This window comes from Rattus norvegicus, chromosome 11 (assembly GCF_021556685.1).
Source record: "Rattus norvegicus strain SHRSP/BbbUtx chromosome 11, alternate assembly SHRSP_T2T, whole genome shotgun sequence".
Taxonomy (NCBI): Eukaryota; Metazoa; Chordata; class Mammalia; order Rodentia; family Muridae; genus Rattus; species Rattus norvegicus.
This window is the reverse complement of record NC_141544.1, coordinates 83,901,113-83,927,804: the sequence shown is the minus strand read 5'-3', so window position 1 is coordinate 83,927,804 and position 26,692 is coordinate 83,901,113. Positions and strand designations below refer to the sequence as shown.

Genomic DNA, 26,692 nt, shown 5'->3' with positions numbered 1-26,692 from the left:
TCCCAGTTAGTGCTGGCTGTCCGCTTCGTGGTTGTCCTCTCAATGTGAACCCTCAGCTTACTGTTCCAGGGCCACGCCTACCTGCCTGCTGCCGTGCTCCCAGACATGATGGTCATAAACTTACCCTCTCAAACTGTAAGCCCACTAATTTCTTCCTTCTATAAATTGCCTTGGTTATGGTGTCCTTCACAGTAACTAAGACAACTTGTCTCAAAAAGTCCAATTTTTTTCCCCCTCATAAAATAACATTTTTACTGGGTATGGGATTTTTTTTTCTTTTTGAGGCAGAGTCTTGCTATTACAGCCCTGACTTCTGCCTCAGCCTCCCAGATGCTTTCTGTAGGTTGGCACCACTATGCTGAGGTAAGCTATCCGCTGCTTCAGAGACATGAAACGCACTCCAAGTTGGTTCTGTCTTCTTGTGAACATCAGATGGTTGATCTATCAATAGAGGGTGTCTTATAGGCTCATCTGTGGTTGAGTTAAACATTACTGGGGTTAATGTGACCAGTTAGAGAACAGCCTTAACTGACTTCATGGCTGAGGAAAAGGCGTTAATGAATTTTAGTTCATGAAACTGTCTTTGCAGGAATGCTTGTCTGTAGCACATTCCCTCCAAACCCCTAAAACATTCTCAGAAATTCATGTCTGAAATAGCATCTGGCAGCTGACAGCCTCGTGCTGCTGCTGTGGGTCTGCTCAGTAGGTGAGCTTTGAGCAAATGCTCCCCATGGGGTGATGGCAGTGTGGGAGGTGAGCTTTCCCAACTTCTCATTCTGTAGTGTGTGGCTGCGTGGTCAGAGGTCCTCCTACCTTAGTACAGGTTCCAGAGCTCAAACCAAGGTTAGCAGCTGTGTGACAATACCATTTACTCAGTGAATGGTCTCACCAGCCCAGCCCAGAGCTCTTACCAAACCACCCCACCCCTGCTAGCCCTCTGCCATATCAGGATGTGCTAGATATGTGTGTCTGGAAGTTAATTCAAATCCTAGTCATATTTATTTATTTTTATTTTTTCTAATTTATTTATTTTATGAATATGAGTACCCTGTAGCTGTCTTCACACACTAGAAGAGGGCATCGGATCCCATTACAGATGGTTTTGAGCCACCATGTGGTTGCTGGGAATTGAACTCAGGACCTCTGGAAGAGCAGTCTGTGCTCTTAACCGCTGAGCCATCTCTCCAGCCCGTCATATTTGTTTTAAAGCTTTATGTGTATGGGTGTTTTGCTGCATGAATGTCTGTGTACCACGTGTGTGTGGTACCCATCACAGCCAGAAGAAGTCGTTGGATCCCCTACCACTGGAGTCACCAATGGTTGTCAGCTGCCATGTGCGTGCTAGGAACCACACCTGAGTCATCTGGAAGGACAACCAGGGCTCTTAACTGTTGAGCCACCTCCAGACCCTCCCTAGAGGGTCAACATGGAATGTATGAATGGCAGCTTATCTAGTTAAGCCAATAAAAATATCAATTAGTGGCAAATTAATTTTAATAACAAAACCTCAAAGTTATTATGTATCTGTATGTTTATACACACATCCATCATCCTCCTGCAGGAGACTTCTGGGGCACCTCATGACTACTGTAGCCACCTCAGGTGCTTCCGAAGGTGACTTCCGGGGGCGAGTGCTCCACAAGAGCAGGGTCCAGTCCACAGCGCTGTTGTCTGGGGTGCAGCACAGGCAGCGGTGGCCTCAGTCCTTGTCCACCCGCACAGTGCAGCTGCCATTTCTCTTCAGCCAAGCTCACACATCCAGGTGCCTGTAGAGCCTGCGGCTTTTCTCTTTTTTGTTTCTGTTACCGTGTTTTTTCCAGGGCTTCCCAGGTACGTTCTCAGCACTCGCAGCAGCTGCAGTCACCAGGCCACTCCCGGGCTTGTAACCCATGACAGCCTGGACCCCTTTGGTCAATGCTCTGACATTCTCCTGGAGAGAGGACACGAGACATGAACACACTATCTCCTTTAGGGCATGTGCACTGTGCCGCTGGTGCATGGCTTCTGAGGAACAGGAGCAAATCCCTCAAGCACACGGCCTCCTCTGGCTCTGTCTCACTCCTACGGGCTCATGCTAGGCTTTGCTGTACTCTTAGAGTTTGTCTTTCCCAGCCCTTCTTGTCTACACTTTAGTAGTTTCCAATGTCTAAAATCACTAAGAATGCAAAGTATTTCCTAAAAGTTCTATTTTTTCTTTCTTTCTCTCTTTTTTTTCTTTTTCTTTCTTTTTTTGGGGGTGTGTGAGGGCGGGACGGGGGTCAGGGTCTGTCTTTGCAGCCCAAGCGAATTTTGAATTCATGACTCTCTGCCTCCTGAGCGACAGCATGGCAGACGTGTATCACATGGAGCCTTGGTCTCCAAGCTGCTTTGGCTCACCTGACACTCAAGAGATATTACGTTTACTTAGAAGTAGGAATAAACATTATAAAGTAGTATTCTATGACTATCATATGCAGTAAAACATTACTCTTAGGGGTGAAGGTTTAGATACAGACATTAAATTAAGGTGACAGCATTTTCCCCCTTTATTGAAAATAGTAGGTCTTTTCTCACATAATGCAGCTTTCAGCTTTCTCATGAAATGCCTTCAGAAATCTCTTCAGACTAAACAAACTCAAATTGTGTCCTGTATGACAGCTGTGGATGCTGGGAACCAAAGCCAGGTTCCCTGCAAGAGCAGCATATGCTCTCGGCCTCCACGCCATCTGCTCCGCCCCTATTTAAGAACATTAAAATGTTTATTAAACACAACCAAATGACTTCACTTTTGTACTTAAATTTGACACTGGAAAATGCTACCATCTATGAAGAAGTGATTTTTTTTAAAAGATTTATTTATTCATTTATTATATATAAGTACACTGTAGCTGTCTTCAGATACACCAGAAGAGGGAATCAGATCTGTTTACAGATGGTTGTGAGCCACCATGTGGTTGCTGGGAATTGAACTCAGGACCTCTGGAAGAGCAGTTGGGTGCTCTTAACCGCTGAGCCATCTCTCCAGCCCTGAAGAAGTGATTTAAGTTACTAATATTGTACTTACTTATGATTTTATGTGCCTGCGTACACATATATGCATGTACACATGCATGCATTGTGTGTGGAAGTGAGAACATGTATGTATATGTAATGTGTACGTGGATGTCAGAGCAGCGTGCTGAGTACTGGGGCCAGGAGTGTGCACCTCTGCACCTTGCAGTCTTCAGCTTGTGCGCGTGTACAACTATAATCCTTGTCTATGGGATGTGGGGGTGGGAGAATCAGGAGTTCAATCAGTTGGGGTCAAGCCAGCTCTGCAGAATGTCACTCCTGAGATGTAAAAACACAAATATACACATGCACACCTAGCAACAAAATTAGTCGAAAAACAACCCAAGTGTCTAACTGGTCAATGGGAAATGAGCCACGGCACTTCTTCACATTGATTTGTTTGCAGTGAGGAGTGATATATGGACACACACTCCACAGGCGGACCCTGGAACAGTTGCGCAGAGGCAGGACTACACTGAGGTGAAGCACCCAGAGCAGACAGCTCCATAGACAGAGAAAAAGCAGTTGGTGGTTGGTGGGAGAAGGAAAGGGAAGGTGGTATGGGGTTTCTTTTTGGAGTGATAAAATCCTAAAACTGGTTGTGGTAATGGCTGTACAACTCTGACTACAATACGAACTTCTCTATACTTCAAAACTGTTTGGAGCCAGATGTGGTATCGCACATCTGTAATCTCAGCACAGGGGAAGCTAGAGTTAGCTTGAGGCACAAAGCAAGACTCAGAAGGAAAAGCGCAGGTGCTAGGGAGATGGCTCAGCGGGCAAGCTGTTGCAGAGGACCTGGGGTTTAATCTCAGCCCCCACTTGGTGGCTCATGACCATCAGTAACCACAGCTGCAGGAGACTGGACACCCTCGACTGACTTCCACAGGAACACACGATACCGGCAAAGTAACCATACACAGATAAGAGTGTGCTGTGGGAACTCATGAAGTTTGTTTTGCAATTGTGTGCGTGTGTGCGCGTGCGCGCGCGTGTGTGTGTGAGTGACCTATGTTGCATCAGTGCCCAGAAGAGGATGTTAGATCCCCTAGACCTTGAGTCACAGGTGGGACTGTGAACCTTGTGATGTGGGTGCTGGGAATGAAACTCAGGCCCTCTGGAAGAGCAGCAAGTGCTTTAACCACTGAGCCACGGCTCCAGTCTACTCGATGTTTATAGTAGTAAATATTCTTAAATGTATTCGATGAGAAGTTAAATGCAGACTCTTAAATCTTACCTGATGGAAAAAAGTCTTGTCGACTACATTTTCAACCTGTTTGGCTTTTTGGGTTTTGCCTGGCTGAAGCCTCAGTTCTTCACCTTTTATTTTGTTCTCTAGGAGTTGCCTGTGTTGATGCTGGAATGCCACAGGGTCTTTTCCAGGAGGAGGGTGACAATACAGAAGTTTACCCTGCAGAGAGAGCAGGAATGACACTGTGCCTGTGTTACCCCAGGGGGGCAAAGGTCCTCAAGATGATGTCAAGCAGGTGCAGGCTGAAGCAGCTCCCTGTGGTAAGGAGCCTCGGTAACTGCAGAATCCCAGTCTAACACACTAGGCCGTCCAGGGCCCAGAGCTTATGTTCAACCTTCCTTCTGTGGCCTTCCTTTTCACTGTACTTCATTCCTACTAAGTATTCTTCAGTATTCTTTTATGTCGGACACACTAACTCTGGGAATACTAGGTTAGTCTGAAATCAAGATCGTTTTTGAGAGTTGGGGCTGGGACTCAGTGGTAGAGAACCTGTCAGCTTGGGTAGGGCCCACAGGTCAGTCCTACCTGGGCATCAGTCTATCTCAATGGAAGCCATCTTTTTTAACAGGCTGACATTACTGAGAACACAGCACAGGGAAAGGCAACCTGGCTCATTCAGTCAGGATCTGGCTCACTCACTCTGACGTAGTCCTTCAGGATGTATCGTGCAGACCGAGGCTGGTCTGGCTGTCCGTGTGCTGTCATGAATCCCCGCATGCCTATGAGAGGAAACAGTGTGAAGGAGCGCTCAGAAGGGGTCGGCGCGACAGGGAGCACGGGGTGAGATGCGTTTGGCTCTTCCCACAGCGCTACAAAAAATTAATTTCCTTTCTCAACATTTCCTAATGCAGAGCAGACCATAAAGATTTACTTAATCCTTTGTTTGCTTGGTTTTTGAAACCAGGTTTCTCTGTGTAGCCCTGGCCATCCTGAACTCTTTCTGTAGACCAGGCTGGCCATGAACTCAGAGGTCTGCCTGCCTCTGCCTCCCACATGACCACAGGCACGCGCTGCTACTGCCCGAAGCCTCTCTGATACCTGAGCACCGCCCAGCAGGTGCCAGGCTCCAGCTTCCTGGTTATCTGTATCCCGTCTCAGGCATTCGCTCAGAGGCGTCTTGCAGGAGAATATTTTCTACAAAACAAATGGCCACACAGAGAACATCCTAATTTAATAATCACACCTGTTTTCAGCTTCCCAAACATTCCAAGACGACTGCTCCAATTCTCCATCAGGAGCAATGGGAGAGCACGGCTGTCTTGGCAGGAATGCTGGGTTTAAAACTCAGCTCCTGTAAATACTAGTTATGTTGGCCTTTTCACTTTAGAGGAAAATATGCAAAATCCTAATTCCTATCACACACACACAAAATAAACTTCGATCTAGTAACACCCTAAGTGTTGGTCTGGAGAGATGCTCACTGGGCAAGAGCATGCACTGCTCTTGCTAGGACCCAGGTCCAGTGCCCCACAGCTGTCTGTAATTCCAGACCCAGGGAAGCCACCCCTCCTGACCTCTGAGAACACTGCAGTCATGAGTACAACCCCTACAGAGACACATGTATCCCCACACGCACACACAACTAAAAATAAAATCTTAAAAAACAAACAAACCCAGATGTTAAAGTAAATATTATAGAACTGCACTCTGGGAACAAGAAAGGCTCTACACATAAAAGATCAAACCCAGGCTAGCCCCAAAGGAAAACACTGCCGTGTAACTGGTAACTTTTACAGTGCTCAAGAAATCAAACATAAGTGGGGTGAAGGTGGGGGTTAGGGAGTGGGGAGGATGACAAAGAAACTACACTCAGAATAACAACAAAAGCTTTACAAATTAAGAAGATTTAAGAAAGAATGCACAGGAGAAACCAACCAACCATCACCATCACCAGAAACAAGAGAAGAGGGTGGGGAGGGGAGGGACTGGAGAGCTGGCTCAGTGGTTACGAGCACTGGCTGCTCTTCCAGAGGTCCTGAGTTCAATTCCCAGCAACTACATGGTGGCTCACAACCATCTGGTGTGCAGGCATACATACAGGCAGAAATCTGTGTGATGTATACACATAAGTATTATACATAATAAATAAATATTAAAAGAACAAACAAAGGGGGCGGCGGGGGATAATGATGTTCCCACTTCTTCACTGGCATTTGCATCAGCAGTTAATAGCGTACACAGGCTGGGCTGCCCACAAATGTCTAACTGAGCACCCACTGTTTCCTCAAGCTCCAGACACACACAATGCATAATGCATAGACATAGACACACATGTGGGACACACATGTGGGACAAACAGTCATATAGAAAAAGAGAAAAATAAACACAACGTTTGGGAGCGGGAAGGCAGGCAGGCAATCTCTGCATGCTTCCTGCAGACTCCAGGCCAGCCAGGGTCACACAGTGAGACCACCTTAAACGAAACCAAAGAATGCTCTGGAGAAAGGGCTCAGTAGAGAGCACGAGGCTATGCAGAGGACTCAGGCATTCAAGTACACTGCCCGCACCCACACAGGGCTCACAACCACAGGTAACTCCAGCTCAGATCTGGTGCCTCTACTGCTGTGGGCAGGAGCACTCATGTCATAACCATGCAAAACACAACTTAAACTACACAAACTGATGTCTTAGAGTGACGTGACAGTGCCCTTAAAGCCTGTGGCCAGAGGCTTTATCCACAGTCTTGTCAGCGGTCTGAGCCGACTTGGTAGGAAGTAGTTGATGAGAATCAGCACTTATGCTGCTAAAATCAAACAGCTGGGAATGCATCTCATGCTTGTCCTGGGTTTGATGCTGAGCGACCCTCCCTGAATCGCTATGAACCATTTTGCTGGGGATTACAGGAGGCAACTCACATCCATAAGCTGTCAACAGCTCTTCTGAGGTCGGAGGTCGGTAGGGGTCTTCATCTTCTCCAGGCTTTATAATGTTAATGCCATAGGTAGCTTCTAAAACTCGCCTCGGGATATTCTGGCAAACGTAGACTTGTTAAGGAATCCTCCTGAACTGACTCCTACGCTCCCACGCATCTAAGACATACTGCTTCACTGCTGACCTTGCACAGCTCCTCCAACCGCCCAGCCCCTCCCAGCACTCCCTCCCCAAAACAACAAATAAAAAACCCCTGAACCAAACCAACCAAAAACCAAGCCAGGCACGGTAACTTATACCTGTAATTTCAGCACTAGAAGGTTGAGGAGTCTAAGGCTAGTCTGGGTAACACAGAGTGTTCTGGGCTAGCCTGAGCAACATAGTAAGGTCCAGTCTCTAAACATACATAAAACAATCTGGGGGTCAGAAAGATGGTTCACCAGTTAAGAACACCTGCTTCTCTTTCAGTACCAGGGTTCAATTCCTAGCACCTACAAAGCAGTTCACAACTGCCTGTAACTCCAGTTCAGGGGATCCAATGCTCTCTTCTGACCTTTAAGGGCAACAGGCATGTACGCAGTGTACAGATATACATGCAGGGAACACACACATTAAACAAAAAAATCAATAAATCTAAAAGAAAGAATTTATCCAAAACAATCTAAACAACATTACCTTAAGGAATAATATTATAAACAAACTCTTAACTTTGAGACAATCCTAAGGGAGATACCAAGGACCATGCCTTGTTCCTAATGCCTACCACTATGCTGTGTGAGGGCAGTGCCCTGAAAATCCCCAAAGCCCTCACAGACATTAACACCCAGAGCAGAGCTGAAACAGAAAGGATATTAGTGATATAGGCGGAACGTGATCTCTCATCTGGTCGATAGGGAGGATCCCACTGCAAATCATCTCTGCTTTGGTAGACACAAAAGATGGCATCACCAGGCCGGGGCAGTCACACAGACAGAGGCCTGGCTCCACGTACAGGGTCTGAAAGTCACAAGCCAGGTTATGACAGCACATGGCAAGCAGAGGAAGAGACGGAGCACAGGACAAAGAACAGGGACATACCTGGAAATGCTTGGTGTGGCCTGGCGTGGCAGACACCGATACTTTCTTGTTGCCCATGATGGTGTTGATGGTTGAGCTCTTACCAACATTAGGGTAGCCCACCTAGAAGAGGACCACAAGTCACTCGAGTGGTAGAGATGCTATGTAAGTGCCTGGTTGCTCTGAGAGATTATTTAACAGATGCTCTGTCTGTCTTTGATTTCTTGGCTTCATACACTTAGCCTTATATCTGACACGTGGTTTATATCTTATTTCTGCAGGCTCGGCTGTTAGCCCCATAGCAAACCTCACCCTTATGCCCAGCACCTCCCCATGAAACACTTCACTGTTTCCACTGCATCGTCAACAAGGGGGTGAAGCCAAGCACCAGACAAACAACCCTAACTTCCGAGCATCTAAAAAGCGGCAGTGCTTTTCAGTCAGGGCTCAGTGGAATGTGGCAGGTAATTTCTGTAGAACACTTAAGCTTCTCTAGATATACAGAGTTAAGACTTCAGAAAGCAAGGGAGGCCACTTTATTTTTATAAATCAAAGACACAGGTAGAGAAACCAGGCTTCCCAATACACGTGGAAAGTAATTTTTGGAATAGAGACTATACACAGCCTTAAATCTCAGAGAAATTAAAAAACCTTCCATGTTCAGGCTAGTTGATTGTGGGATTAAGAATTACACTAGTCTGACCCCGGAGGCAGACCTTCAGTCAGTACACTACAGTGAAATGCCACTTTACTTCAGCACTTTTTTAAAAATGTTCTGACTATGGGGAAGGTGCTGTGTGTTCATTTACGTGTGCAGCACCTGCAGATAGTGCTCATGGAGGCCTGAAGAGGGTGTCAGATCCCTGTGAGCTGCTGCCACGCGGGTGCTGGGAGCCAAATGCAGGTCTTCTGTGAAAGTAGCCGGCACTCTCGACTGCCAAGTCACCCTTTAGACCCTACATTCTAAGCCGCCTTCTGTTGCTAAGGTGGTGGACAGATGCAGGAGAGAAAGAGCTAAACACAATGATGAACCCACGCCTAACCCTAACCGAAGAGCTGAGAGACTCGCACTGCTGCCACCTCTCTCTCCACCCTGGTTTGCTTCCCTGGAAAGGTCTTTCTTATGCTACCCCTTCCATGTCCTTACTTAGCTAAGGCTGGGCCATGTAGAGCCATGCTGTATCCTTTAGGTAGGTCATGTGGCTGGGATGGGAGCTATCTTTTCCCATTTTGTTATGTTTACACAATAAAAGTATCTGTCATAGCTTGTCTGGCCAAGACTGGGACTCTCCCGAATGGCATCTGAAGCAGCATAAGCTGGCCAGGATCCCAGGATGTCTACAGAACACCACACTGAAGTCTGGCAATATCAAAACCTGCCTCATTCTCATCTCTCATAATGGATGTGACAAAGGTCTGGACTGGAAGATTTTAGAAAGCACTTAGTATAAACATGTGTAGCAACAATGTAACTCTGAGATATTTCCTTTGAGCCCGACCCTGCCCCTCCACTACTACGTCATCCCATGATGCCAGGGGCAACAAGAAGGAGGAATGTGTTCCCTCGGGTGCAGACGCCTGACTGTGTGGGTCCACCCGTAGCTACAGAAGGATGGGGACTGCAGGCTCTCTCTCACGTGCTAGCTTCAGTGTCGCTCATCTTACCAGCCCTACAGTCAGCTGTCCGTCTTTCACCTTCTTCCCAGTGTGGAGTTTCTTGAAGAGCTCTAGTAACTCCTGCTTCGAGACCAGATGGCTCTTGTTGCTCATCTGTGAATTTTCTGGTGATGCTCTGCTCTGAGCCTCAGAATCCTCAGGACCGTGTTCCTTCTGGTCCCGATCACAGCCCCCTTCCTCCTGCCCCTCCTCAGGATTGCTATCTTCTTCAGAACACGTCTGCCAATCTTCCTCCTCGTCCTCCTGACAGTCCTCATACTCACTGTCGTCATCGTCACTTTCGGACTCCTCACTAAGCAAGAACAAGTCTCTGTGTGGAATTTCATTCCCGTCCAAACTGGAGTCTTCAGACTCAGAGCTGTTGGCTTCTCCAGCAACACTGTTTACTTCATCCTGGTAGTAACAGAAACCACAAAACTTCAGACAGCAGACTAGTAATGGAAGGAGAACGAGGAATACTATGCTGGGGACAAGCATATGGCAGAGCAAGCACACAGGTGGGTCTGAGCAGACTGCCCTAGGGAGGGCAGACCTTCACTTTTGTTGCTGTTTGTGCAGTGCTAAGACTGAGCCCAGGGCTTTGCATATGCAGCAAGCAGTACACCACTACCAACCTTGCTTTGATTTTATAGCTGCTCTAAATAAGTCAAAAAGTACCAAAGGCTTTCTGACCTTAAGTGAGTCAAAACAGACCCCTGTGTGTAAAATTCAGAGGTTGCAAAATTTCATTCTAGATTGGATGTGATGATAATGATGATGATGATGATGATGACAAGCTCACTCTGTAGACCAGGTTGTCCTTGAACTCAGACATCTGCCTGTTTCTGCCTTGTGAGTGCTGGGATTAAAGGCAAGCACCAAAACACTTGGCTGGCTGAGAACAGCACTTATTTGAAGACAAGCACTTTAACTCACTGAGTTAAGTTTCTAGTTATGCTTCCAGCTCTACAAATTGGAATCTTCCTTATGTACCTTAGCAGACATCATGTGGAATAAATAATGTATTCCATTAGAGTCCATAATTTTAGTGATAATCCCTACAGAAATAGGTAAGCACCAAGCTGAGATCCCCCAAAACAGTGTCTATGAGATATCCGAAGGCAAAAGATGAACAACAGTACAGGAACCAAGGAGACAAAGAATAAATCCTCAAACCAAAGATTAGGAGCTAACCAAGCTTTACCGAAGGGAAGAATTTTCTGAATTAAGAGATTAAGAAGGAATGAGCTGCCTGGTGTCATTGCTGGAGACAGACCTTGTGCATGCTTGGTAAACACTGTACCACTGTCATATCCTCAGCACTAACTAGTCAGCGACAGATAACGTGACCATCTAACAGGGAGATGGGAGAAGGACTTCCTTTCAGTTGGGACTTAGAGCTCAGTAAATAATGAGCTCGTCCAGGAGAGGGCGCTGTAGTCACAGAACCCACTTTTTGAGCTGGGTTCTCCTTTGTAACTGTATCTGCCATGGAACTCCCAATGTAGATCAGGTTGGCCTGGAACTCATAAGAGATCCTCCTGCCTCTGCTGAATTAAAGGTGTTCTCCACCATGCCCAGCCTGCATGCCACCTATATTAACACCCATCAAATAGCCAAAAGATAAGGATAAAAGAGGAGGAGAAAATATTACCTCTAAGTGTATTCTAAATATCAAAGATGCCACGACTAATTTTTTAATAGACTTCAAGTTTTAGTACAATTTCGGTTAAAGATAAAAGAAATAGCATAATGTGTCTTAATTCAAGTTTAGTTTGTTTTAAAAACAAATTCAGACTTAGACAATTACAACATCCTTCAGTTGTACCCTGTATACTGTGAAGTTTCTCAAAAGCAAATACAAAACCTTAAGAAACTTCTTAGACGACTTTCCAAAGGTAAAACAGTCAAGGTCCCAGATGTGACACGAGGCATGTTAGAGTACATGAAATCAAAGTACCTGTGTGATCTGATTAAAGATTCTAGTTTTATAGACTATCCTGTAACCACTGCACTGTGGGGAGGGGAATCTCCAAACAAAATTAATCCTCACAAATCACCAATACAAACAAAGCACATTAATCAAAAATCAAAGTAACCCCGAAACCCACCTTGAGAAACCCAGCCCATTACCTTAGAGTCACCATTTAGGTGAACGGTTTCTGCCAAAGCTGACCAGAAGATAACCTTCACACCTTCTTTCTCAAAGTGCACAGCCCAGGCAACCCTCTGCTCAGCAGTCAACAAGTCTGCCTTGTTTATCAGAATCACATTCTCCTTGGCAGCATCTATCTCCTTCACGTAACATTCCTGTAACGACAGGCATTGCCGGTCTCCTCAAGCAACAGCTGGGTCCATCATCACCACAGATTCCCAAAGTTGTTATCGCACCCCCCTACCTCAAATCATTTTCTTTTTCTTTTTGTTTTATTGAGATAGGGTCTCTCTGTGTAGCCTTGGCTGTCCTGAAACTCACTCTGTAGACCAGGGTGACCTTGAACTCAGATCTGAGTGCTGGGATTAAAGGCAAGCGACCCCATTACTAGGCTTAAATCACTTTCTTAAACAAAGTACTGCGTGTGAACATGAGCTGCGTGCATGCCACATCATGAATGTAGAGGTCAAAGGAGGTCTCTGAGGATTCAGTTCTCTTGATCAACTTCTGCAGGGGCCCAAGAGGTCAAACAGGTCACTGGGCTTGTGCAGCAAGTTCCTTTAACCTGCTGAGCCATGTCCAAGGAGGCCCTTAAATCACTTTCTAACTCAAAGATTAGAACTTTTGATGCACTCTACTAATTGATCCTTTCTGTGAGCTCTGAAAAGAACTTCTACCACTAATATTTTTGGTATTCATGCATTCAGAGAAACCAAGATGGTCTTCAAATGGGATTGTGTACATCACACACAGGCATGTATCATGTTTCATGAGTTCAGCTGGACTGTGTCATTTTCAGTAATCCTTACACCTCAGTACTACTGAATATTTTATGAGTTTAGTTCATTTGTAAAATAGCTCAGGTGTAATAAGGTGTGAAGAGAGAACTCTGGAGTGAATTAAACCGTGACTGGAATATCCTGAGTGAAAGCAAATGCTATGGGGCTGGAGAGATGGCTCAGCGGTTAAGAGCACGGACTGCTCTTCCAGAGGTCCTGAGTTCAATTCCCAGCAACCACATGGTGGCTCACAACCATCTGTAATGGGATCTGATGCCCTCTTCTGGTGTGTCTGAAGACAGCAACACTGTACTCATACATAAAATAATCTTAAGAAAAAAAAAGCAAATGCCATTTTGACTTGTCTCCTGAAAACAAGAAACCAGGAAATGGCTAGCAATAAAGTGCTTTCTAGCCCAGCAGCTAGAACATGGCAGTCAATGTATGCACTCTACAGATGGGAACAACTGTTGGCATAAAACTGTCTGAAGAAGGCTGCCAAGGAGACAAGACAAACTTCACTTACCAAATCCTCACATCTGAACAGGAGCGGGTTCCGAGCATCTACTATCTGGACCACAATATCACTGGGGGGGGGGAAAGTGAGACAACGCAGTTACCGTAGCGTAAAGGGGACCACTGCTGGCACAGCGGTTAGCACGAAGCTCACAACTATCTAATGTTCAGGAATAAGTGTCTGGGGACTGCTTGGTCAGCCACAAACAGTGCGTACCCCACTTCCTTTCCTCAGTGTCCAGAGACCCTTGAGCTCACAGCTACAGCTGCCTGCACAAGACCTGAAGAGGATCAAGCCATCACCATCCAGCCCGGAGTGGGAAGGGGGCTCATGAACTCTTCCCCTAGTCAAGGGGCTACTGACACCTGAAGGCTTCCAGAGAGTCAGTTTTCTTTATGGTATGGCCCCCAGTCCATCTAGTCTGCTTCAGTGGCGGTCCCCACACCCATGAACAAATAGGAAATGAAAACTGGACCCAGCGGGTTATGAAGATTTGTGTATGCAATTCTTAAGTTAGTGAGGTTTAGCAAGTATTCAGCCCTGGTCTCAAGAATCCTATTAGGGTCTCCACACTGACCACATGTAGGCAGCTCCATTACAAAAGCACTTAAACCCAAGATTGCCAAAGAGGAGAGCTTACAACTAGCCAACAGTCACCTATGAGTTCCGAGAATGCATTGAAACAAGAAAAACAGGACTAAGAGTCAGCTTGTGGTGCCTCAGTGAAGCATGGATGTCAAGTCAGATGTCAGGTCACATGGACGATGTGACAATAAGGTATCTTTCTGCAGCAGACAGCAAGCCCCTCCAATCCAGCAAAATGGAGACGAGGCATGCAGGTCTGCATGGCACTGAACACGGGGGGCACTTTCCTCCTTAGAATACCTACTTCCTTCTTTCAGAGACCCCCTTCCTTCCTTCCTTCAGCCTTTGTGGCTAGGGAGATGGTGGGTGCCACGTGGCTACCACTGCAGAGATTCACTGAGGAGGCAACATGGCTGCCGTGTTCCCTCCAAACCCTAGATAGTCATGGAACTCACTCTGCTCCAAGTGCTGGGATTAAGGGCATGCCTAGCTTAAATCTACTCATCTTTAACAAACTTTTAAACTTCTCTAAGTTAGTTTCAGAATTTCCTTTTTCATAGTCACTTTCAAGTCAAACTAAGCTAAGTGACTGCAAAACCTGACAGCCTAAGACAAACATTAGTGGGCTGGAGAGATGGCTCAGCGGTTAAGAGGACCGACTGCTCTTCCAGAGGTCCTGAGTTCAATTCCCAGCAACCACATGGTGGCTCACAACCATCTATAATGAGATCTGATGCCCTCTCCTGGTGTGTCTGAAGACAGCTACAGTGTACTCATAGATAATAAATAACTAAACCTAAAAAAAAAAAAAAAAAAAAAAAAAAAAAAAAAAAAGACAAACATTAGCTCTGTCTAGCAATGCAGCAGGGAGAAGACGCTGCAGGCCAGCCTGCTGGAGGTGTAGACGACAGTGGCCTTGCTAGGACGGAGTGGTGTTAGTCTCACGCCTCAGCACTTTCCTGCGGTTTTATATGGCAAATCGTTTTTGATAACTGCTGTTGAATTAAAGAGACAGATGGCTTAGTCAGCCTGTTAGCAAACAGGGACATCTGTCACAGGGAAGACATCAATAAAATATTTCCTATTAAAGATGTGGCGGGTTGGGGATTTAGCTCAGGGGATTTAGCGCAAGGCCCTGGGTTCGGTCCCCAGCTCCGAAAAAAAGAAAAAAAAAAAAAAAAGATGTGGCAATAGTCAGTTCACTAATATTTCTGGGTAACTCAGGTCTCTTCCTATGTGACACAAACCATACTGTGTGATTAACACATACTGTTGTATTGAGGAATGGGTTGGCAAAATGAGTCAGCCAGTAAAGGCTCTTGCTGTCAAGTCTGATAACCTGAGTTAGACCCTGGGACCCACATGGTGAAGGACAGAACCAACTCTCACAAGTCATTTTCTGATTTCCACAAGTATACATGATGATACAGACATATCTGTCCCCGTCAGGTGTATATTCAAAAAATAATTAAATATAATAAAACATGGTAAGTGGCCAGAGGTGACCTGTGAAGATGGTTCGCTACTCCCTTGACCCAGAAAACCCCACAAAATCATGCAAATCAAGAGGCTCAAACCTTCGTGTTCACTTTAAGAACACCCGGGAAACTGCCCAGGCCATCAAGGGTATGCATATCCGCAAAGCCACCAAGCATCTGAAGGATGTCACTTTAAAGAAGCAGTGTGTGCCATTCCGGCGGTGTAATGGTGGAGTGGGTAGGTGCGCCCAGGCCAAACAGTGGGGCTGGACACAGGGACGATGGCCAAAAAAGAGTGCTGAACTTTTGCTGCACATGCTTAAAAATGCAGAGAGTAGTGCTGAACTGAAGGGTTTGGATGTAGATTCTCTGGTCATTGAACACATCCAGGTGAACAGACTCCTAAGATGCGCAGATGAACGTACAAAGCTCATGGCCGGATTAACCCATACATGAGCTCCCCCTGCCACATCGAGATGATCCTCACTGAGAAGGAACAGACTGTTCCAAAGCCAGAAGAGGAGGCTAACAGAAGAAAAAGATATCCCAGAAGAAACTGAAGAAGCAAAAGCTCATGGCACGGGAATAAATTCAGCATAAATAAATGCGGATAAAGTAAAAAAAAAAAAATCTATATATCTATAAATAATAAAACACTTTAACAACAGCTCAGCAAGTCCTAACTGTGCTCCAACTGACCTGCAATCTCTAACGTGTACAGGCTCCCTTTGGGGATCCGAGGGGCATACAGAGCAAAGACAGTGCCTCTGTCAGTCACGGAGGACTGAACATATACGGTTACTTCTGCCCCCTCTAACAATCCACAAGAACAGAAGTAAGTAAAGTCCTCGTTACAGAGCAAGAATGACAGGCACCAGAAACACCAGTCAGTGAACTTAGACTGCTTATGTCCCAGGCAGTTGGGGGCAGAACTGTAACGTGTCTGAACAGGAAGTTCCCAGGCTGCCTTTGCTGTTCCAACTCGGCCCTGGCAGCAGAGGGCTGGGGTTAACTATGGCTAAGATGAACCTGACTGGGGCTCAACTGAGACTCTGGCCTGGGAGCAGACGGGCGAGGGAGTGTTGCTATAAGGCGGACATTAAACATAAAGCAGCCTGTGAGGACGCCTGGCCCCCCTGCCACAGCGTTCTGAAAATTCCTGGTTTTAGATTTTTCCAATTTGTTGTGGCAGATTCAAGGCGTGTTCTAAGAATTTTCTACATTCCATCACTATCTGTCATTACGGCTCCCCCTTTCCTCTAATCTGATTAGTAAGGCGTCTCTCTCTTCGTTCAGACAAGACTTTGCCCACCTTTATCATTCTCAAGTATTCAACTTTGTTTCGTTGATTTTTTCCTGTTTTCTTTTCATTAATTTTGGCCATAATATTGTATCTTTCCATCTACTGATTTGGGGTTTGGTTTGTTCTTTCCAGCACTGTGAGGTGTACCTTTAAGTTATTTGAGATTTTTTTTTTCTAGGCAGGACTTGAAGTGCTATGTAGCCAGGATGAACCTGAATCCTTTTGGAAAAAAAAAATAAGGCTATACGTGTTGTCACAGGTCTTTAATCCCAGTACTTGGGAGACTGAAGCAGGCAAACCTCTGTGACTTCAAGTTCAGGCTGGTCTAGAGTTGAGTTCCAGACCATCTAGGGATACGGAGAGAGACTGACTTTTAAGTTATGCATCTTGTGTGTGTTTATTGAGTGTGTGCACGCCACAGCACACACATGAAGGTCGTAGATAACTTTTCCTTCCCACCTCTACTTTCTGAGTGCCAAGGTTACAGGCAGGCATTACTATGCTGTGGTAGTTGAATGGCCCCACAGACTCGCACATTTGAATGCTTGGTCATAGGGGAGTGAACTACTCGAGCGGGGTTAGGAGGTGTAGCCTTACTGGAATAAGTGTCACTGGGGGCGGGCTTTTCAAAAGCCCAAGACAGCCCCAGTGTCTCTCTCAGCTACCTCTCTAGCACCAGGTCTGCCTGGGCGCTGCCATGCCTCCCACCATGACGAGATCGGACTAAATCTCTGAACCTGTAAGTCAGCCCCAATTAAATGCTTTCTTTTATAAGAGTTGCCATGATCATGAGGTCTCCTCATAGCAACAGAATACTGGCTAAGATACGTGGTCAGTTCTATGTGATGCTGTGGGTCAAACCCAAGACCTTGTGCACAACAGCAAGCACTCCTACCAACTGAGTTATAGACTCAAGCCCCCGCTCAGGTTTTCTCTCTCTCATTCATTCATTCATTCATTCATTCATTCATTCATTCATTCATTCAGAGACAGGGTCTCACTTTGTAGCTCTGGTTGACCTGGAACTCTCTGTGTAGACCAGGCTGGCTGTGAACTTGGAGACCCACCTGCCTCTGTTTCCCAAATGCTGGGATTAAAGGTCACTACCGTCCAGCCTCTTCTTTCTAACGTTAAGAGACAGACAGAGGAGGCCTGGTGAAGTGGCTCAAGGAGTAAAGGCTCAGCTTGCCGTCAAACCTGAGTGCACAAGTTCAATTCTCTAGACGTCACATGATGGAAGGAGAGAACCAACTCCCTAAAGTTGATCTCTGACCACACATACATGTGACACACATGTACAAAATAAATGCAAACAAACTACTCTGACAGGTGCTAAGACAGAGAGTATTCCAAACAAACACAACCGACCCCTCTCCCGTCTCCCTGTATAAACTACATCTAGACATGCAGGGCTGTCAATCAGCTTTGCAGTGCTTCATTCTTAAATATGAATGGACAAAAGTGTAAGTCATTTAAGGAGGTTTCCTACGGAAACAGCAGAAGCCAGGATGAGCAGAAAATGGAACAGAGGAAAGACCGTTTGAAACTAAACAAGAACTGTAGGAAGGCGTGTGGGTGGTGTCGTCCATCAAGGTGTGGTGCTGCAGTCTGTGACCACTTTGGAAGTAAGCAGCGCACACCCTCGAACGCTACTGAAGCTCTGAAGGAGACATGAGCCCGCCTGCTCCACTCAAGTTCCCCAGGGGTAGAGCGCAGGCTCTCCAGGCTCCAGCAGAGCGGAGACTTAAGGGATGCCTATGCAGAACCTGCCTCTGCCAGCAGAACTTCTTTCAGAGCCTCCTCCGACCTCCCACATCCCAACAGCCTTCCACCTGCCGGAGGGAGATGGCTTTAAAAATCGGATGTGTACTAATCCCTTCTTCTAGTGGTGAGAACATTCACAAAGGTCTGCCACCAGCACTAACTCTTAAATGTTTTCAATACCATAAAAAGAAATGTGTTTTCTTTTACAAGTTAAATTCAAGCCCCACGTAAACAAACCTGTTTCTGACTGTTCTTCTGAGGTATATTTTATGGATTTCAAATGAACACAACCCTATCGTCTCTTACTTAAAACTACCATTTCGTGGATAAAGTTTATTTGCTAAATCCTTGAAAGCTATTCAGAAACTCTGAGGAAAGCACGGCTTTCTAACCATGCAGAAGAGAAGAAACAGAGAACAAAGATTCAGAAAGTCTCTTTGGTGGCAGATGGGAAAGAACCAAAGTCTTCCACTCCAAACTCAGCAAAAAGACCAATTGAAAAAGTGATCTGGGCTGGACATGGTGGCTGATGGCTTTAATCCCAGCACCTGAGGAGCAGAGGCAAGCGGATCTCCGGGTCCCAGGTCAGCATGCTCTATAGAGCCAGCTCCAGGAGAGCCAGGACTACACAGAGAAACCCTCTCTCCAAAATCCAACCAACCAACCAACCAACCAACCAACCAACCAACCCGGGTTGTCCTAATCTTCACCAGTCCTCTCTTCTCTGCTACAACGCCCAAGGCCTGGCTATCTGCAACCAACTGCGCTGCCCCGTCCTTGACTAGGCACCTTGTGCTCTGAGCTCAAGGACTTTGTCTCACTCCTCCATGTGTCCTTGGAGTTAGCAGCCCCCCCTACAGCACACACCTCAGAAGCTGGGCTTTTCTGTGCTTGTTTTCCACATTACCAGGGCGAACTTAATGAACATGTGCTGAAATAACGACAGCTGCTCCAGAATTTACCCTATACAAACATTTACTCTGCTTTTTAAAAACTTATTTATGTTTGCATACAAGTGTTTTGGTAAACGTGTGTGTGCACAAGCATCTGCCATATCTCCCATGCCTTGGAGCCCAGGAGAGGGTACAGGCTCCATTGGAACTGGGAGCTGAACCCAGGTCTTCTGTATGAGTAACAACCACGCTTAACTGCTTAGACATCTTTCCAGCCCCATCTTACATACTTGTCAAATGCACGCATCTAACACACGCACACACACGCACACGCACGCACGCGCACGCACGCGCACGCGCACGCACACACACCCTTCCATCCTCTAGTACTGAAGAACAAACTTAAGATCTCAAACATGCTGGGTAAGTGTTCTACAACTGAACCACCTCCCTAGACCTAAAAAAAAAAGAACCCACTACAATTTCAATGGAATACAGTATACATTCAGGTCTCTTTTTCCCCCTCCGCACAGGGTTTCTCTGTGTAGCCTTGGCTGTCCTGAACCTCACTCTGTAGACCAGGGCTTTCAGGTTTAAAGATGTCTGTGTCTGTGCATGTGTGCATGTCTAATTATGTGCATGTGTCTATGTGAGTGTATACAGGTGGCAATGGAGGGCAGTTACAAGTGGTTGTGAGCTATCTAATGCTGAGTGCTAGGAACCAAACTTGGGTCCTTTTCGAGAGCAGCAAGAGTTCTTACCTATGCATCATCTCTCTAGTCCTATATTTTTCAGTTTTTTAAAAAATTAATCCTGCTATCTGAAAAATTCATCCACACACATAAAATATTCTGATTACATTCTCTCTCCCTCCCCGTCTCCCTCTCAGCTCCATCCAGTGCTATTAGCACCCTCCCCTACACAACAGCTTACAGTCAGTTCCTCGGCCAGAGCCAGACTTTTGGTTTAGTTTTGTGATCTGTTTATAGTCAGGGCTACTTTCTGTTTTGCATAATTCTCAATAGCTCACTGTGTAATTTAGTCTCCCTTCTGTTGGATCCAGTGGTTGGAGATATGTCGACATTTGGTCCAGCAACAACCCTGCAATGTCTTCATCAAACAAAGAAAACGTTTCTTACCTTCTCTCAATGACCCTCCAGAGCTGGCGCCAGAAGTCCAAATTCCGTTCAAAGGGAGTCAATATCAACTTCTGTTCTTCTTCTAGCCTGGCTTTAGAATGAGAAGGTTACATCTCTGCCTGATCATAATAGTTTTAAAGAATTATAAATACGCACATTTATTACATTAAAAAAGACACATTTACGAATACTGTAAATTATTATTATTTATGATACTGGGGGTTACACCTAAGGTTTTATACAAGTCAGGCAAGAGCTCTTCCCCTCAACCACATCCCAGCCCTGTTTTTAATTTTTTGTAGTCTAGGAAGGCCTTGAGAACTCAGCCTTCCGAGTGGCTTCAATTACATCCCTGCACCATCAGACCAGGCTCCACCCGATTACTTCACTACACCTCTTGTTGAGTCAACTCAAGAAAAACTTACTCATAGCATAGTCCACCAATTCAAATTTTATCTTAAGCCCTTGGAGTTTCTCTCCCACAACCCTCACTGGATGAATGCTGGCTCACAGAAGGGAAGTAACGTAGAAAAGACTAGGGCCAGAAAGATGGCTTGGTAGTTAAGAGCAACTGGCTACTCTGCAGGAGTAGCTCACGGCAGCTTTCAGCACAGGTAACTCTAGAGCCAGGGGATTGGATGCCCTTCTGACCACTGCAGGTCACTCTGCAGGCACACACACACACGCAGGCAACACACAGACACACGCAGGCAACACACACACAGGCAACACAGACACACACAGGCAACACACACACGTGTGCGTGCACACACACACACACACACACACATATCAAATAGATAAGAAAAGACTAGCAATGGGGCAGAGTATCTACTAAGCAGCTCTGTGCACAGCTGCACTCGGTGTGCCGTCTACACTCACACTGTATGCGTTGGCAAACACTACCACCCTTTCCCGGTTAAAGTTTTATTAGTTATTTTGTGTGGATATTTAGAGGCCAGTTGACAACCTGCAGGAGTCATCTCTCCTCCCATCACCTGGGTCCTGAGAATGGAACTCAGACCATCCAGCTTGGCCGCAGTGCTTCAATCTGCTATGCTATCCTGTCAGTCTCTGGATTTCTCTGCAAGCTAAAATGCCTGAACCCAGGGCCTCCAGGCAAATCTAGTCCAACACTCACCGGACAAGCTGGCGCCTCCATTTTAGAAAGTTATCTTTCTCTGCTTGTTTCAGTTCTTCAGGGCTAGTTTTTCTGTCCCAATTTGGTCTGAAACAATCATAGAGAAGAAGAAATTTTATATATAAGCTACCAAAATATGAGAGAATCTGAAGGTAAATGGCAGCTGGAAAGGAGAAGGAAGCAGGAAAATTACGAACTAAGAATATCCTTAGTGGCCGTGTCTTTTTTAATTCTTTAAAAATTAATTTATTAATTTATATGGATGACTGTTCTTGCTGCCATGTATGTCTGTGCACTCTGTGCATGCCTAGTGCCTGAGGAGGCTAGAAAAGAGCACGGGATGCCCAAGATAACTGTGAATTCCACATGGGTACTGCGAGCTGGATCTGGTTCCTTAGAAGAGCAGCCAGTGTTCTTAACCACTCTTAATTCAGCCTCATTCTGTCTTATAATGATCTGAACTCTTGTTCAACTTACCTCCTTGGTATACACAGGAACTGTCTGTTTTCTTCATGGAGTCTCTTAATTCTCTGGCTCTCCTCGAAAGACAGCAGTCCAGTTCTAGCCTCAGGGGGCACAAACTTAATATTAAGCTTCTCTGTTCACAGGAAAGAAAAGTACTATTAGTCAAAACGCAATGGTGTCTGCCCAGCAAGCATGAAGCCTTAAGTCTACGCCGAGCACCTGGAAATGTGCTCAGTGGTGCACGCCTGTGATCCCAGCCCTTGGGAATGGAGGCGGGAGGGTCAGGAGTTCAGGACCTGTACTGACAATTCTGGAATTTTGGGTTCTTTTAAAAAGGCAGAAATATTATAAGAATGGTTTCATTTTAATCCCAGGTGTGGGGATTTGGGGCCCTGCAGCTGACTATGATCTGCCTCATGTTCTAGCAGAGGTGTGATTCTGCCAGCTGCAGATCGTTTCTGTGATTGTGTGACGTTTGGAATCCTGGAAGTTTTTCAAAGGGTAAACTCAAGAGCCCTAATAGGGATTGGTGGCTGTTGGTCATTCAGGAAGATTGCTTTTGGTTTGTTAGTAATTGTGTTCAAAGAAGAAAAAAGAAGAAATTAGATTCAGATCTCTCTCCTCTCTCTTCTTTCTCTCTTATTTAGTGATATGGGAGGTGGGGGGGGGATAAAGAGTGAGAAAAAGAGGAACCACTAAAGTAGCACAGAGCAGCTACAAGAAATGATAAGAAATTAGATTTAAGGATCCCCCCCCCCCTTCCTTCTTTCTCTCCTATCTAGTGACAGGGGGTAAAACCGCAGGGTGAGAGATTTAAAGGGTGTGAAAAAGAGAAACCCACAAAGTAGCTGAGATTGGCTAATGTGACCCCAGTAGTATACACAACTGAGAAGGTGGAGCCTACAGAAGCAGAGAGTGAATATCACAAGGAAGAAACAGGATAAAGGCCATCAAAGAGTGCAAAGCTTCAATGAAGCTTGAGAAGGAGTTCTAGACAGTTAATGACCAACATGGTGATGTCACCAAGGGATGCTGTCCATTTGAAATTTACCAAGAGGGTGGACTGTGAATAACCTTGCCACCATCAGAGAGCCATGTGCAGTGATGGATCAGTCAGCTTGAAAGTCACCTCCCATACACTGTGTATGTATATTAAGACATATCGTGTACCATAACTTCATAAAGCTAGGAGGTGGGTAGCATGACTATCCCCTCCCAAACCCCCAAATCAAAACAAAAGCTCCCCTCAAACAAAACCTACCAGAAAATGAAATCTGAAACTATGTCTGTCATTAATTGCCTAAAAACCTATAAAGAACCCTTTATCCCCAACCCCTTAAAAGACAAGTCCTCACTATATAGATCAGGCTAGTCTCAAACTCCCTGACATTCACTTACCTCTGCCTTCTGCACTCTGTGGTAAAAGGCATGGGTCACCATACCTAGCCTTCCCTTTCTTCCTCCTGGGAATATGGCCCTTGCCCACCCCCTCAGTGTCTGTGCTCATTAACACCTGTCCCCTGCACCAGCACAACCAAACTTGTGACAATTTTCTCAACAAAGTAGATTGCCATTTCACATCCTGTCTGGATGCCTCTGCCTGCCTGTGTCTTTTGTTTGGAGATAGGGTTTTGTTATGTAGCCCAGGCTGGGGATTTATTATTTGTAGCCCAGGCTTGCCTCAAACTTAGGGCAAGTGCTGCCCAGGTGCTGGGATCATAGGTGTGCACCAATCTGAACAGTTGTCTCCTGCTCATCACCCAATCTTGTCAGAAACTACTAGGAGCCTGCTGTTTCTTAGACTTCTTTCAAAACATATAAAAGAATATTTTTAAAAATGAATAAAATGTATCTCTTAACATTCTCTGAGTAGCCAGCACAATGAATGAGAGTAACTGATTCTAAATAAAGGCATTTGGAACAAATAAACGAATGACTTTCTAAGGAGCACAACATCTGTAATAGTAAGAGAAATACATAATAGTATCTGTCAGTGACTGAGTGCACGCACTTACAACACAAGGTTCCAGACAGCAGCAAGGATGTTTTGAACTCAATGGTGAATTACAATCTGAAGTGGTATTTGTTCTGTGTTTGAGCCGGGGTCTCACTATGTAATGTAACCTTGGCTGGTCTGGAACTCACAGAGGATCCATCCATCTGCTTCTGCTTCCAGAGTGCTGGGATTAAAGGCATGCACCACCATGCCTGACATCTGAAGTGTTCTTTAGAGGTGAATTTAAAAACCAGTGTTGACTTTATCTTACACCCATGGGACCGCCCCATACTGCTTTTTGGATTCATTTGAAGTGAGCAAGATGGCGGTGTGGCCAGTGTCACAGGCACCAGGTAATAAACAACTCACCAGCCACGAACTCCGTCCCTGCAAGTTCTGCAGTTGCAAGAAAGTCCTCGAGGGAGCTCTGTTCCGTCACTGACTGAAGATTCAGACGTCCCCAATCATAACCATCATTGAGTTCACTCGTATGCAGCTACGAATAAAACAGAGCAAAGAGTGAGGCAGCTCTCTCCTGCGCCTGGCATCCACAGGCTCTACCTTTGCTTTTACTGGTCTATGTTCTCAAGGTGGTTGACTCTTCTAAATGTATACTACCAATACCTAACGCTAGCTAAGAGGGGGGCCCAGCTCAGCAAAATACTTGCCTGTTGCTGTCAATGGTGTTGATATCCGGCAGTACAAAAACCCAAGATCAAATATTTAAATGAACACTTTCTTATCTCAGCAAGAGCATTTCCCTTTTATCCTATAATTTTATTTTCTGACTCTTTTGAAACGAATTTTATTGTGTTCTCATTTTACCATCAAGAAAACAGGTTTAAATAGGTAAAATAATTTGCCTATAGTTGTAAACCCAGAGTTTGATATACACCACCCTAAGTTATATGCTTATATGGGTCAAACATAGTTTTTTAAAAACGAAATTAAGGATTGAAAGCTTAGAATTAACAAAAATCAGGATACAAGTTAGGATTTCTTTTTTTTTTGGTTCTTTTTTTCGGAGCTGGGGACCGAACCCAGGGCCTTGCGCTTCCTAGGGGATTTCTTTAGATTAAAATTAAACCTCTCCACTATTTCCCAAAGGTTAGTACATTGATAGGTCACCACAAAACCAGGTGAGAGGATTAGTCATCAATGTCCAGACTTGAACACTGAGAAGCATGCGTGTATTCCTCACAGTATCTGTTTGGAAATGGGACGGTGTGATGGACATGTACCAGGGACAAACAACTTCAGTACAAGACCTTAGTGAGGACTCAGAATGCCCTCAAATACTCTGCTGGAATTAATTTCTCTATTTCATTTACTTCTTAAGGCTCCTACTACGATCTTTCCTAAGCTTCTAGAGACAATGTCAATTCCTTAAGATAAACTCCAAGGGGGCAAAACAAGGGAAAGTAGGGATCGGATTTATTTGTTCTTCTGATGGAACCAATCACTTCCACTGGATCGATTCTCTGGATAACTAAAAATCTCAGTTTAAAGATCCAAGCGTGGTAGCCACGGCTTGTAAATCCAGGACTCTCCAGGCACAGGCAGGAGGAAGGCAGTTCTGGGCCACTCTTGGCTGCATACGGACACTCTGTTTCAAAATTTTACGATAACACGTAATTTTCTTTATAGAAATTTCCAAGAGCGTCCATGGCATCTAGGGCAAAAGCCAAACACAGGGAAACATTCTAACATGAAAGGCTCTTCATGTTTTCACTCCTACTTTATTACACACTAGCTCTGTTTTAAAGCCTCTCTGCGCCCTGCGCCTTGTCGGTGTCTGCTTCGAATTCCTGTTCAGGCGTGACTTCTAGCTACAACTTTTGTAGCATGGAGGCTCTCAGAACGAGACGGGAAGAATATGGAGAGCACGGACGTTCTTACCCAGGAGTCAGTATGACGGTGACTGCGGCTTCGTTGAGTCTGATGCCGGATAAGTACCCGACCCAGTGACCCACCACCCGGCGCTCTTCTCCGGCCCATAACAGCGTATCAGCAGCACGAACCACTTCTCAGCGCGTGAGGCTTCCGGTTTCCCTGGCTGTGAACCAGGAAGTGACGTAAGAGCGAGTCTAAGTAGTACAGTTCCGAAGTGAAGCTGCAGGGTATTGAATGACTTGCTTCAGGATGATTTTGGTAGAGCCAGAGTTTAACAGTACTATAGAGAAGAAATGTAAAAATCGATCGGGAGGATTCCTTATGGCTACTCCTTCGACTGTTCCCCTTTTGATAGATTGACCGACTTAAGAGAATGGTACATTCCAGACTTGTACGTCACTGTTTAAAGTCCGGCGGGAAATTGGGCCAACTGGAAAATATGACCGCTCACGTTCGCAGCACTTTCGACGGGAGGAGGGCCCTCGGGTGAAGGGGTGTTTCTGTGGCTCTAGGTGGCAGAAGTTTCCTGATGCTGGTTTTTCAGCTCAGTTTTTGTTTTCCTAGCATTCTGTATTTGCGGAGCGGGGAGAAAAGTTCACACATGGTTGAGAGTTTAGAATGGGTATCATTTTCAGAACTTGAAAGTTGAGAACAAAAGCCGGCGCTTTTAGGGGAAGGGAGGGAGGTAGAGAGGGAGGAAGAGAGCGAGGGAAGAGAGA

The 26,692-nt window shown here is 45.6% G+C and overlaps 1 protein-coding gene across 1 annotated transcript; it reads right to left on the bottom strand.

The window, feature by feature from the left end:
• Positions 1–1,480: 1,480 nt before the first annotated feature.
• Lsg1 (large 60S subunit nuclear export GTPase 1) lies at positions 1,481–26,093 on the bottom strand. Its single transcript, NM_001013421.1, is given in 14 exon segments — positions 1,481–1,930; positions 4,268–4,441; positions 4,922–5,001; positions 7,138–7,261; positions 8,006–8,149; positions 8,231–8,332; positions 9,875–10,279; positions 11,999–12,175; positions 13,326–13,386; positions 20,479–20,565; positions 21,620–21,706; positions 22,097–22,217; positions 24,450–24,576; positions 25,980–26,093. Coding segments are annotated over 14 exon segments (1,968 nt in total). The 5' UTR covers positions 26,079–26,093; the 3' UTR covers positions 1,481–1,750.
• Between the last annotated feature and the right edge of the window lie 599 nt (positions 26,094–26,692).